Source organism: Rhinopithecus bieti, unplaced genomic scaffold (assembly GCF_001698545.2).
Source record: "Rhinopithecus bieti isolate Rb0 unplaced genomic scaffold, ASM169854v2 scaffold_23868, whole genome shotgun sequence".
In the NCBI taxonomy this organism is placed as follows: Eukaryota; Metazoa; Chordata; class Mammalia; order Primates; family Cercopithecidae; genus Rhinopithecus; species Rhinopithecus bieti.
In genome coordinates this window covers 941689-956654 of record NW_016811202.1, presented here as the reverse complement: position 1 = coordinate 956654, position 14966 = coordinate 941689, and the positions used below count along the sequence as shown (strand labels likewise).

The 14966-nt window shown below is 40.8% G+C and overlaps 1 protein-coding gene across 1 annotated transcript in view; it reads right to left on the bottom strand.

Annotated features, from left to right (window-relative positions):
* Positions 1 to 5356: 5356 nt before the first annotated feature.
* Positions 5357 to 14966, bottom strand: part of AQP11 (aquaporin 11) — a 19050-nt gene continuing 9440 nt past the window's right edge. The window contains 3 exon segments of the mRNA XM_017893536.1: positions 5357 to 6377; positions 6380 to 6406; positions 11212 to 11328. Of these exon segments, the coding sequence (XP_017749025.1) occupies positions 6304 to 6377; positions 6380 to 6406; positions 11212 to 11328 (218 nt within the window). The 3' untranslated portion in view covers positions 5357 to 6303.

Genomic DNA, 14966 nt, shown 5'->3' with positions numbered 1-14966 from the left:
GCTTCCCAAGTTTCTCTGCCACCCATCTGAGCAACACCCATAATTCTATCCTAGGAGTTTGTCCATTCTTCAGTAAGCAGTCAGGACATTCTCAAGGCTAGTATTATAAATTCCATTTGAGTTCCTTTTAAAGGGAACAAATTTGTAATTGTGACTTTCCATGAAGCCAAAATTGCTCTGGTAGCAAAATATCGAGGAGATTCAGAGTGTACTGGGTTTCTTACTGGTGTTGCTGTGGTCAATGCAGTATGCAAAAAGGCAGGAGACCAAAGCATGTGGGCACCTCTCAGGGCTTATTTCCTCATTAGACTAAATGACTTTCAAAGATTGAGCTATAATTCACTAAATAGTAAATTAGAACTGTAGCGTTGAGAAAATAGAAGCTGAGAAAAAAGAGCAGGCCAGGCTTTTAAAAGATAACATGTATAATGATCAGCCAGACAATATTTATTGATTTCATTTGAGCCTAACTTTAGGGTTGCTGTAATTGTTTTCTTTTTGTGTTCCTGATGTAGAGACACTTTAAAGGTACATAGACATTTCCCTTCCAAAATGTAAGTCATCTAAGTGTTCCTAAAAGCTAGAGTTAGTGGTTCTCTGTTCTAGGTTCTATCATTTAAAAAATGTATTCATTAAGATATGGTCCCAGCCAGACGTGGTGGCTCACACCTGTAAGCCCAGCACTTTGGGAGGCTGAGGTGGGCAGATCACTTGAGGTCAGGATTTTGAGACCAGCCTGGCCAATATGGTGAAACCCGTCCCTACTGAAAATGCAAAAATTAGCCAGGCCTAGTGGTGGGCACCTGTAATCCCAGCTACTCAGGAGGCTGAGGTACAAGAATCGCTTGAACCCAGGAGGCAGAAGTTGCAGTGAGCCAAGGCGATAAACTTGTTTAAATCCTTAATAGAGGCTGGGTGCAGTGGTTCACACCTATTATCTCAGCACTTTGGGAGGCTGAGGCAGGCAGGCTGATCACCTGAGGTCAGGAGTTCAAGACCAGCCGGGTCAACATGGTGAAACCCTATCTCTACAAAAATACAAAAATTAGCTGGGTGTGGTGGTGGGGCACGTCTAATCCCAGCTACTTGGGAAGCTGAGGCAGGAGAATCCCTTGAACCTGGGAGGTGGATGTTGCAGTGAGCTGAGGTTGCGCCATTGCGCTCCAGCCTGGGCAACAAGAGCAAAACTCTGTCTCAAAAAAAAAAAAAAGAGGCCGGGCGCGGTGGCTCAAGCCTGTAATCCCAGCACTTTGGGAGGCCGAGACGGGTGGATCACGAGGTCAGGAGATCGAGACCATCCTGGCTAACATGGTGAAACCCCGTCTCTACTAAAAAAAAAATACAAAAAACTAGCCGGGCGAGGTGGCGGGCGCCTGTAGTCCCAGCTACTCGGGAGGCTGAGGCAGGAGAATGGCGTGAACCCGGGAGGCGGAGCTTGCAGTGAGCTGAGATCCGGCCACTGCACTCCAGCCTGGGTGACAGAGCGAGACTCCGTCTCAAAAAAAAAAAAAGGTTATGTATTTTTGAGGTTCTGTTAGGAGCTTCCTCAATATTGGTAAAGGTGAGAGATTATGTGCAGATGATCATAATATACAGGTTGAGTATTCCTAATCTGAAATCTGAAATTCCCCAAAATCTGAAACTCTTGAGTGCTAACATGATGCCCAAAAGAACTGCTCATTGGAGCATTTTGGATTTCAGATTTTCGGATTAGGGATGCTTAACCAGTATAATGCGAATTATTCCAAAATTTTAAAAACATTCCAAAATCTGAAATACTTCTGATCCCAATAATTTCGCTTAAGGGATACTCAATCTGTATAGTCCTTTACTTTTAGAAGACAGGTATGATTACTGCTCAGAGATAATAGATATTTAGATAGAATTTATCTGCAGGATTTCAGATGGGTTCACTATTATATACCTGATTCTCATGCAAATCCTGTTTTAAAAGTATAGAATGGATGAATCCATATCTGGGACTCATCTTTTGTGACAAATAACTGAATTCTAAGCATTGTCTCTCATGGGGATCCTCATAGAATTATTGCCATCCCTTTATGAAGAAGCTGGAACATATTTCCACTAACATCTCACTCTGTTTATATTTACATAAGTAAAATCAGTAGGGGAACTTCATAATTTCAAATGACAAAAAAATGAATTATTTTGGAGATTACATGAATCACTAGTACACGTAAAGCACTTAGAACAACAGTGCCTAGAATATAGCTCAGTAATGGTAGTTGTTAACTAATAGTAGTAATCCTTTTCGTAACAGAAAGCAGCAGCTACAAATATATCAACTCACTATTTAGAATACATCTGATTAGCTTGAAGTTTAAAAATCCACTGAGCAATTAGACATCATGAAATCTATACTTATTTCTCATAGGACCTCACACCTTCACTGCAAATCTCTACTCTTGCTCTACAAACAGGTTTAATGTACTTGAATATCTAGTTTCTAGGCACACAGTGGGTTTGACAAGGAGAAAAAGGTGCTTATATTCCCACAAAATATAGCAGTCTAAGCCTCTATAGTAAACAGTACAAATATGAGGACAGCGTAGCAATTTGTGTTCATAAAATTATGACCCTGTATCAACCCAAATTATGATTGTAAATCCAAATCTGACTAAGCAGAATTTTTTTTTTTTTTTTTTTTTGAGACGGAGTTTTGTTCTTGTTGCCCAGGCTGGAGTGCAGTGGCATGATCTTGGCTCACCACAACCTAAGCCTCCCGGATTTAAGCAATTCTCCTGCATCAGCCTCCTGAGTAGCTGGGATTACAGGCATGTGCCACCACACCCCGCTGATTTTGTATTTTTAGTAGAGACAGGGTTTCTCCATGTTGGTCAGACTGGTCTCGAACTCCCGACCTCAAGTGATCCGCCTGCCTTGGCCTCCCAAAGTGCTGGGATTACAGGCGTAAGCCATTGTGCCCGGCCTAAGCAGAAAATTTTTATTAGAAAGCTATCTGGTAGCTCACTAAATGGACAGGAAAGTTGAAATAAACCAGGCTTATAAAAAGATGAAATCTACATTAGATGTTACGATTCATCCGCTGCTGTTAGACTGATTTCTTGATTGTCCCTGTGTCTATGAGTCACCACACTTAAGATACAAACTTCTGGTTGGCACTGTGTGTCTTCATTGCCAAGGGCAGAAGGAGTATCTGGGCCTTTCAGCTTCTACAATAGAAGGACACTGCTCCTATGCAGATGCTCACAGGAGTGGATTACGCCAGATAAGAAGGATGCTTAGATGCTGGATTGCAAAAAATGTACAGCTGTCTACTACAACCCCAAATCTTAAAAAAAAAAAAAAAAAAAAGTTGCTCTTCTGTTGCACATGTGCAGGCATGGAATAAGCAAACAGTTGGATTTAATCAAGTTGAGGCTAAGCTCTGTGAGTATGAGATAGAGGAGCAAGGGAGTTAAGGGTATATGCATGTGATGATGACTGGCCAAGTAAGCTGCTTAAGGAAAAGAGGCTACTTGAGAGGGGTGAGAGATGTGAAAAAGTGATGTTATCAATGAACAGAAGTTCCACGTGGGGGTCAAAGGATCACTGGAGATGGGGTCCTAAAGAGACTGAGCTGGAAAGGGGTCAGTGATTGGAGAGCAGGGTGTCTGAGTTCATATAATTTCAGTTATTGGTAGTAAGTTCAAGGTTACCACCAAAATTGCAGGTGAGGCAAAGCAGAAGACAAAATTACCAAAGGAGAGATCCAGTGAACTCCAAGGCCACGAAGCTGGAAGGATCATCTTTGTATCTGTCACCAAGAAGTACAACTGTGGTGGTGGTAAGAGAGTGAGACGGGAACTAAGATCTGAAAGGAACAAAGGGGAATTGAGGGGACTATATACTAGAAGACTGCAACAAGTACCCAGGTAACTGATGACATGTTTTTAATGGAAGAAGCAGAGGAGAATGGATGAGCAGCAGCAATGAGGACAAGGAAATCTACTCTGCCTCCAGGCACAGTGGTATACTAAGTGTGGGAGAGAAAATAGCCACTACTTGAGAGGGCTGTAGAGGTAGTAATGCCATCAGAAGTCACAAACTCCAAAGTCTGACAGGTGAAGTACAGAGGGTTAGGCGTTTGCACAGATTAATACTCATTTTTCTTAACCCACAGAAGTCCTCATGCTAAAGATGTAAAAAGACACATTCCTATAAGAAAAACAGCCATGAAACAGTAAGTGAAACTTAGCTTCATGTTTGCAAGACGGGACCATTTTAAAGGGAACAACCATTATTTTGTGTTGTATGGCAGAATTCGGGCCTACTATCGCAAGGTCTTTGGAATTTTTCTGAGAGCAGCTGGAACTATAGATTTTACTTAATTTTGACTTTAAAAAAAAATACTGTGCGGGCCAAATAAAATAGGTCAGAGACTGCATTTAGTCATTTAGTCACATTTGTGAACTCTGCTTTTTTTTTTAATAAGATGGAATTTCGCTCTTGTTGCCCAGGCTGGAGTGCAGTGGTGTGATCTCGGCTCACTGCAACCTCCGCCTCCCGGGTTCAAGCGATTCTTCTGCCTCAGCCTCCCAAGTAACTGGGGCTACAGGTGCCTGCCACCACGCCCGACTAATTTTTGTATTTTTAGTGGAGACGGGTTTTACCATCTTGGCCAGGCTGGTCTGGAACCCCTGAACTTGTGATCCACCCACCTCAGCCTCCCAAAATGCTGGGATTACAGGCATAAGCCACTGTGCCTGACTGAACTCTGCTTTTTAAAATACAAAGCTGGCTGCCTTGTTGGGTAGACTTGGCAAAAGGCTGCACCTGTTCAGTCTGCAGATATAAATAGAGTTACCGTCTACAAGCTGATCACCAAGCATCACTTAAATTACCTGGCAAATTATCAGTTGTTTGTTAACTGATTATTACTCAAACGGATTATATCTCACCCCATATTATTTTACATTATTTTACCTTTTTTTTTTTTTTGAGACGGAGTCTCGCTTTGTTGCCAGGCTGGGCATGATCTCGGCTCACTGCAACATCTGCCTCCCGAGTCCAAGTGATTCTTCTGCCTCAGCCTCCTGAGTAGCTCTGCGACTACAGGTGCACGTCACCATGCCTGACTAATTTTTGTACTTTTAGTAGAGACGAGGTTTCACTATCTTGGCCAGGATGGTCTCAATCTCTTGACCTTGTGATCCTCCTGTCTCAGCCTCTCAAAGTGTTGGGATTACAGGTGTAAGCCATCGCGCCCAGCCTTTACTTTCAATTCTAACTCTGATAATGGAATTTCCTTTGAAGGGAAACACACTTAACCTTTCATGGCCTGAACTTTTAATAAAAAAATAGACCACATACAATAAAAGAAGCCTTCTAATATAGTAAAACTGGAAGTTTCTTTAAATCTCAAAAACTAATTTCTAAACAAGTTTTAATGTTATTATAAGTATTTAATATTTCTATGAACCCTTGATTTCCCTTTAGTCATAATCATGACCGAGAAGAATATTTGGATTGAAGTCAAAGACTAGAGATGGTATTTGGCTCTATGTGATCTAAGCCAGGGCAGCAAACCCATCTAGGCTTAGTTTCCTTATCTGTAAAATGGAGATTAAAAATACATGCCCTCCCTACTTCATAAGGTAGCTAGCTGTTGGCTCAAAGGAGAATGTGAAAAGCTTAAATCCTGACTTCGTATGGGTGTTTTGTTTTAGTATATTCTATTAAAGAATAACCACTTGGCTAGAGCTAGTGAGATGGTCTATTTAGAGAAAATATTTTAGATATTAGATTATAATGTACTTAAAATGTAGGAAATTGCTTATATGTGAGTGAATATATATTCTACTTCTAAAAGCGACTTTCCTGCTGAAAGATGACACTGCTTGATGGTATCATTGTGTGAGGTGGTGGCTGAAAGTATCCTCTCGCCAGTTCTGTAAGTTGATGGGTTGTACTTACAGTTAAAAATTCTGTTCATTTGGGTGACACTTGATACACAAATTCTTTGGTCTTACTACCACCACTACTTCCCTTCTCATCCTGTACTCATTTTTCATCAAAGTTAACAATTACCATTTAAGATTGATTTATGTTTAATGTAATGAGGCTTTTCTAGCAGCATTTAATACATCACTCAAAGAACAAGTCTTAACTGAGAAGTACAGGATACCTCATTTTCACAGTAATTTTTTGTTTAAGTCCCAGTGATGAAAACTATAAGGCAGCTTCCTCAAAGGAAGTTAACACTGATGAATCCAGTGCAGCCAGTGTTTTCCATATGAGGTGATAAAATCTTTATCACATCCAGCTGGACTGTCCTGTATGTTAGTCTGAGTCTTTGTAACAGTATTTATTCCTTTTATTAATTGTATGGTTGTTATGCAGCCATGGAAGGAAAAGCTGAACATCAATATCATCAACAATATACCTGAAAGACAAAATACAGTAAAATAAAAAACAATCTTTAAGGAAGTTCATAATCACTAGGAGGGTATATTTTAAAATTTTATACAATTATATACCTAGCTGTTTGGAAAGCTATGCTTAAAGAATTGTTACATCAATTCTACGTGAAACATGTTAGATATTTAAATCTAATATTCTCAGATTATTTTTTCTTCAACCGTGAATCCTTAAAAACAGTATGCATTTGGCAAAACCAATAGGATCTAATGAATTCAAAGGATAAACCAAATCCAAAGATGTATAGTTTTAGTTCTGGCTCTGTTACTGACTTGCTAAGTAAGAAACCCTAGACTTGGGTCTTCATTGTCTTCTCTTTAAAATGGTAACACTCTCCCTGCCCTCCGTGCCCCAGGGACATACCTGGAGAATAATGCAACTGAAAGCATTCGGAGTTTTCACTTAGAATGCTCAAATAAAAACAATGTTAGGTTACTTCCTCCAGTCTCTCCTTTTTCATTAATCTCAACCATTAACAGCTTTTTTTTTTCATTTTTATCTCAACCTTATTTAACTGACAACCGCTTTTAGAGATGTGTCAAGCAAATAAAATATCTAAAACAAAATTTCAGTCGATGGTGGAAGTTTAAATCTTAAATATAATACAAAATTGTTGTTTATTTGTTTGTTTTTGAGACAGAGTTTCGCTCTTTCGCCCAGGCTGGAGTGAAGTGGTGTGATCTTGGCTCACTGCAACTTCTGTCTCCCGGGTTTGAGCCATTCTCCTGCCTCAGCCTCCTGAGTAGCTGGGATTACAGGCGCCTGCCACCACGCCTGGCTAATTTTTGTATTTTTAGTAGAGACGGGGTTTCACTATGTTGGCCAGTCTGGTCTTGAACTCTTGATTCACCCGCCTTGGCCTCCCAAAGTGCTAGGATTACAGGCGTAAGTCACTGTACCCAGCCCAAAATGTTTTGAAAATTCACATATTAGTACTCTTCATTTCTGAGAATTACAACAGAGAAATCTGGCATGTAGCTATTGGTCAATTTTTCAGTGTGAAATAGGGACTAAGGAGAGTGAGGGCTCAAGTCACTATCCTGAAAAGTAAATCTGCAGTGGTTAATTTTTCATCTTGATCTGAATGTATTCAGGCTTAGAGCCCTAGATCAGTTTAAATTCAGACTGAAAACAAGTTTTGTCACATGCACATTTGAAATTATGTTCTCTTGTTTGCAACAACAAAAAACCTTAAAGGTTTTGCAAGCACCCGATACCTTAACATATTTGTGGCAAAGATGAGTTCTGTTTGCAACCAAAGGCTTTTAAATGAAATATATCAGAAACAACCTTTAGTTAACTGACCCACAATTTTTTTTGTCCATTTTTTATAAAGTCAGAACTAGAAAATAAGATATTACATTTAAATTTTTTTCCAAAAATGGAATTGTACTTTCATAGAAGCAAATAGAATTTTCCACTTTTCACTGTATGAAATGTATAGACTAGAGAATACTATATATATATATATTTTTTTTTTTTTCTTTTTTTTTGAGACAGGGTCACACTCCCATCACTCAGGCTGGAGTGCAGTGGTAAGATCTCGGCTCACTGCAGCCTCGACTTCCTGGGCTCAGGTGATTCTCCTACCTCAGCCTGCCAAGTAGCTGAGACTACATGCATGTACTACCACACCAGGCCACATATGCATCCTTATAGTCACATTTCTAAATTTTTAATTTGGGAAGATGGCAGGGGCCATTAGAGGAATTATAATTATCTCTGCTGTGATGAGAAACAAGAAAGAATATGGACTATGACTCCCAAGAAGAGTTTGCTTCCTGCTTGGTCAAGAAAGGAAAGAAGGTGGATATCTTGGGGTTACTCTTTCCTCTGTCTCACTCCCCCAGCACTGCCTAATTAATGTAACTTTGGTAGTTGAGTGGTGTTTGTTTTGGGGTTTTGTTTTATTTTAGTTTGGACTCCTCATCTCTTAACTCTGAATGATTCTTTTAATTTATAATTTATTTTTTCCTATTCTTTTCAGAGTTATATAATGTGTCGCTTTATTTCTTTATTTCATTTGGAGCCATTTTTTTTTTTTTCCAGTGAGAAGGTAACTTCAATATATGACAAAATTCAATGGCAGGCTAGAACGCAGTATTCTAAAAATCATCATTTATTCACATACATGTCTTTTATCTACATATATTGAAGGATGCCTTTATTCTAATTCATAAATCTCAGAAAGAAATATACAAACATGCCTCTTTAAACCAAAAATATAATACAAATTTTATGTTGGGTCTATTTTAAAAGGTAGGGGTCCTTAGACCAAGTAAGAATCTTGGAATACATATTTTCAACAAGCTAAATATAAAAAGGATCATATGAATTTGAAAATGTTTGATCTCAGGCAAGCATGGTGGCTCATAAATATAATCTCAGCACTTTGGCAGGCCAAGGCTTGAACTCCTGTCACCCAGGCTAGAGTGCAATAGTGCGATCTCAGCTCACTGCAACCTCCAACTCCTGAGTTCAGGCGATTCTCCTGCCTCAGCCTCCCGAGTAGCTGGGATTACAGACACGCATCATTACGCCCAGCTAATTTTTGTATTTTTAGTAGAGTTGGCCAGACTGGTCTCAAACTCCTGACTTTAGGTGATCCACCCACCTCGGCCTCCCAAAGTGCTGGGATTACAGGCATGAGCCACCGCACCCAGCCTACCTGGCTACACTTTTTAATGTTCTGTCAAGTAATGGATGAAATAATTCCTTAACACAGTGATCCCCAACCTTTTTTGCACCAGGGACTGGTTTCCTGGAAGACAGTTTTTCCATGGACTGGGGGCATGGTTTTGGGATGAAACTCTTCCACCTTGGATCATCAGGCATTAGTTAGATTCTCATAAGCAGCGTGTAACCTAGATCGTTCACATGCTGAGTTCACAGTAAGGTTCATGCTCCTATGAGAATCTAACGCCACCGCTGATCTGACAGGAGATGGGCTTTGTAAGCTTGACTGCCACTCACCTCCTGCTGTGTGGCCTGGTTGCTAACAGGCCACGGACTGTACTGGTCTGCAGCCTAGAGGTTGGGGACCTCTGCCTTAGCCTACTATTACAATTGTAGTTGGAGCATGCTAACAAATAAATCATGTTAATATATGTTAGTCTCCAGACATACTGGGGGAATTTTTTCATATAAAAACTACAAGTAGGCCTGCCCAATTAGACCTTGTTAACTTCTTAACTTCTTTACAATAGTGACCTTTTTAACTTTAAAATGGATTTTTTGAGACGGAGTCTTTCTCTGTCACCCAGGCTGGAGTACAGTGGCGTGATCTGGGGTCATTGTAGGCTCTACCTCCGGGTTTACGCCATTCTCCTGCCTCAGCCTCCTGAGTAGCTGGGACTACAGGCACCCGCCACCACGCCCGGCTAATTTTTTTTAGTAGAGACGGGGTTTCACCGTGTTAGCCAGGATGGTCTCAATCTCCGGACCTCGTGATCCGCCCACCTCGGCCTCCCAAAGTGCTGGGATCACAGGCGTGAGCCACCACGCCCGGCCTAAAAACAGAGAAAATTTTTCTTTAAAGACGTTATTGGAAAATACTAGCACTCAGAACTGACCAAAAGTTATATTACTAGCATTTAAAACCAATTTTTCTTTGATACTCTATGTTGAGGCCTATAGATATCATTGAGCATAACAATATGATACTGAGCATGACAATAACATAAATGTGAGATAGAGGAATGGAAGGTAAACAGGAAGAGTAAAGTGTGATTGACTCTTCAAACCTGTTGTGGCACTTCCCTTCTGTGTTCCCTTCTGTGTATGTGTGTGTATGTTTTAAAGAAAATGACTAACAAGAAACAATATGCTAACTGGATAAAAAGAAGAGTGAATTAATGGAGGGCCAAGCATCTTCATATTCACTTACAGCTATGAGTTATAACCAGGCTTAAAACAGATGACTTAACAAAATCAAGAAATGCTGATAACTTTATATAAGTAATGCATAAGAAACACATAACAATTTTTTGTATATTGTATAATTTTGTGTGTTATTTGACCCATCTTTATAAAGAGTTTATATATCTGATCCAAATAGAAATAACTGGAATGTAGCCTGAGCAACATAGCAAGACCTCATCTCTACAAAATATACACAAATTAGCTGGGTGTGGTGGCACATGCCTGTCATCCCAGCTACTCAGGACACTAAGGCAGGAGGATTGCTTGTGCCCAGGAGTTCAAGCACAATGAGCTATGGCTATGATCATGCCACTGCACTCAAGCCTGGGTGACAAAGACAGACCCTGTCTCGAAAAAAAAAAAAAGCAAAACAAAACAATAAAATAAAATAACAGGAATGTAACTTGTGGATGACTTTTAAACTATACTTAATACAGGTATTCACTGTTTCATGAGATGCTTTTCTGCAAAATGAGTCAAATGAACTAAATGATACTTTATCTGGAGATCACAAATGTGAAAAAACAAATTTCTTTAGCAAAAAAACAAAAAAAGATTGTATTTGAAGGGAAGTAAACACTCTGCTTTTTTGGTGCTCAGATCTCAAGGTTTCTTAAAGTAATAGCGTATCTGAAACTGACTACCCTTAACTAGATACTGTTTCTTTAAAGATAAAAACAGTTTTAAAGGATACTACACAAAGTATCATTTCAGGCATGTTAACTACCTTTTTCATTTTCTGTTTTGTGCCTGCTCTGGCTTTGGAAATTGACATGTTACAATAATATACACATATCATATTTTAAAATACCCTAATCCTTCCGACATATTAAATTAAAATATGCTTACCTAAAGAAGGAGCCAGCCAGTATACTATAAAAAACTGAGGAAATGCTTCATCAAAACACATGAAATGTAGCGAAAGTGCCAAAGCTGGATTAAATACAGCTCCTGTTAGACTTCCTCCTGTAATAGATTTTAAGCAGAGTGATTCCAAATGATTTATCTTACATTTTCTTGTAACTGGAAATAAATGGTTACTTAATGTGACTTTTATTTTCGGTATTCTTAGTCTGTGATCTTCCTTTGCAGAATCACCTGGCATGTTTTAGACTATAATCATAGATTATATGCCAGGTACAAAAAAAAAGACAAAGGACATTAAAGTTTGAACCCAGGGCTTTTCCTATAGACTATAAAGTGGACACTGAAAGTTAATGTGCTCTATTACTATTCCTACAGTTTTATAAAATAGATTTGGCTGCCCTGAACATTCATCAGTTTAAATGAATGAATAATAATAAAGGTAAAATGAAAATATAGTTAAATAGATACAATGCCCCAAGATCCTTTGGGTACAAGCATAACTTTGTATTGAAAAGAAAAGGTAAAATGGACCAACAGACCAAAGCTTTATCATTTTCACTTGTCAACAGAACCCTTAAGAAGTGACCGCGGCCGGGCGCGGTGGCTCAAACCTGTAATCCCAGCACTTTGGGAGGCCGAGACGGGCGGATCACGAGGTCAGGAGATCGAGACCATCCTGGCTAACACGGCGAAACCCCGTCTCTACTAAAATACAAAAAATTAGCCGGGCGAGGTGGCGGGCGCCTGTGGTCCCAGCTACTCAGGAGGCTGAGGCGGGAGAATGGCGTGAACCCGGGAGGCGGAGGTTGCGGTGAGCTGAGATCCGGCCACTGCACTCCAGCCTGGGCAACAGAGCGAGACTCTGTCTCAAAAAAAAAAAAAAAAAGAAGTGACCGGGAGTAGTCATGAGAGATAAGCAGAAATTATAACTGTTGGCTACTTTTTAGGATGTGTGTTCCAGCTCTGCACCCAGGGTATCTCTCTGATGTGGGGCCTAGGAGTCTGTAGTCTGACCACACAGGTAAGGAACAGTAGAGGAGGCTGGATGCCTGTCCAGCAGTACTCCACAGAGCTGTGTCTTCGCTTTTCAAAGTCCAGCCTAAGAGCATCCCTCAGACGGTGACATTTTCAGCAGTTTTTCCAAGTGGAAGCTTTCCAAGGCACACCTCTGCCTCCTTTACTTAGCCACAGAGATAGATCTTGAGATCTTCACAAGTTTTATTATTGACGTGCACCACTGTAGCCTGTTTTCATGGAAATTAAGTGGCCCTTTCATAAGATTTCACTACTGAGATTTCACACTTGAATAGGCCGAGAACAATGAAGCTGTGTCGAGATGAAGATATTGAGCAATGAACTAAGCTCACTCAATAGCTACGAGTTTTTTCTAGCATACCAGCCTCACAGCATGATTCATATTCATAACTCAGCAATTATAAATGATATCATGGACCTTCAGAATCATTCTTGAATAGTCAAATCCTGGAATGTTAAACCTGCAACTGCTAAGGGTGAACAGAATTGTCTGGTTGGCAGCTAGTCATTTCAGTTTGATTCCACAAAAACTTACTGAGTTCCTGTGTACTAGATACCATGGGCAGAAAGATAAAGACTCACACAGACATTTACAATATAACATAATATGACCTATGATAATATAAATGACCTGTGACTTTTAGGCATGTATTGATAAAAATGGACTGAATCATTACCCTCAATTAGTTTACTTCAGTATTCAAGGCCATGGTATACTGAAGGTTTTCCACTGCATCTAAGATGAACACCACCGATCAGTCTTACACCATCCTAAAACTCAAACGACTTCACTTCCTAATCTTCTCATCCTCACACAGCAGTTCTGATCAGGTGACTTAGTGGTAGCTGCTTCTTCCACCAAGAGGTTGTCTACTTTCCCTCTCTTGAAAATGAGCTGGCTTTGCAACTTGTGTTGATAGATAGAATGGAGCAGAGTAGGGCTATGTGAATTCTGAATGTGGTAGGAGTGATGCTGTGTGAATTCTAGGTTCATGTCTCAATAAACGCATCAGCTTCCACTTTTTGCTCTCTTAGAAGAATGCCGTGACCATGTGAGTTTGCTGGTCTGGGCTGCTGGAGGATGGAAGGCCACACGGAAGAGAACTGAGGCATCTTAGATGACAGCTGACAACTGCCAGACACATAAGTGAGGCTGCCTTGGGCTTTCCAGCCTCACCACTGTCCAGTTGAATGCAGCTACATGAGTGATCTCGGAGGAACTGCCCATCTATAACCCACAGAATCATGAAAAATAAGTTATTCTCAGTTTTGGGGCCAGGCATGGTGGCTCATGCCTGTAATCCTAACACTTTAGAAGGCTGAAGCGGTTGGATCACTTGAGCCCAGGAGTTTGTAACCAGCTCAGGCAACATAGCAAAACCCCATTTCTTTTCTTTTTTTTTTTTTTGAGACGGAGTCTCGCTCTATTGCCCAGGCTGGAGTGCAGTGGCTGGATCTCAGCTCACTGCAAGCTCCCCCTCCCGGGTTAACACCATTCTCCTGCCTCAGCCTCCCGAGTAGCTGGGACTACAGGCGCCCACCACCTCGCCCGGCTAGCTTTATGTATTTTTTAGTAGAGATGGGCTTTCACGGTGTTAGCCAGGATGGTCTCGATCTCCTGACCTCGTGATCCACCCGTCTCGGCCTCCCAAAGTGCTGGGATTACAGGCTTGAGCCACCGCGCCCGGCCTTGCAAAACCCCATTTCTATAAGAAATACAAAAATTAGCTGGGTGTGGTGCCACATGCCTGTGGTCCCAGCTACTTGGGAGGCTAAGGTAGGAGAATAACCTGAGCCTGCAGAGGTTGAGGTTGCTGTGAGTTGAGATTGTGCCACTGCTCTCCAGCCTGGGTGACAGAGTGAGAACCCGTCTCAAACAAACAAAAAAAAAAAAGTTTTGAATGGTGTGTTACACAGCAATAGTTAACTGATACAGAAATCCATGTCAGGTGTGGGTTCTGTGTTAACAAAAGCCAAAAACATGGCATTGGCTTTAATGTCTTACTGGATAATTCTTTGTTGTGAGCTGTCCTGTGCACCGTAGTATGTTTAGCAGCATCCCTGGCCTCTACTTAGATGGCAGTGGCTTATTCCCTCTCCCCACATTGTAACAACCAAAAATGTCCCCTGGGAAGAAAACTGTCCCCAAGTTGAGAATTGCTGTCCTATAGAAACACTGGTATTTGTGTATGAGAAGACATATACACTATATATATATATATATTTTTTTTTTGAGACAAAGTCTCGCTCTGTCGCCCAGGCTGGAGTGCAGTGGCGAGATCTTGGCTCACTGCAAGCTCCGCCTCCCAGGTTCACACCATTCTCCTGCCTCAGCCTCCCAAGTAGCTGGGACTACAGGCGCCCACCACCACGCCCAGCTAATTTTTTGTATTTTTAGTAGAGACGGGGTTTCACTGTGTTAGTCAGGATGGCCTTGATCTCCTGGCCTCGTGATCCACCCGCCTAAGCCTCCCAAAGTGCTGGGATTACAGGAACCACTGCACGCAGCTCTACAAGATTGTTTATTGTAGCAAAGAACTAGCAAGATCTTAAAGTATAATTTTTTTAAAAAATAAAATATTTTTTAAAAAAATTAGTGGGTGTGGTGGCAGGTGCCTGTAATCCCAGCTACTCCGGAGGAAAAAGATAAAAGAAAAAAAAATTAGCCAGGTGTGGCCAGGCATGGTGGCTCATGCCTGTAA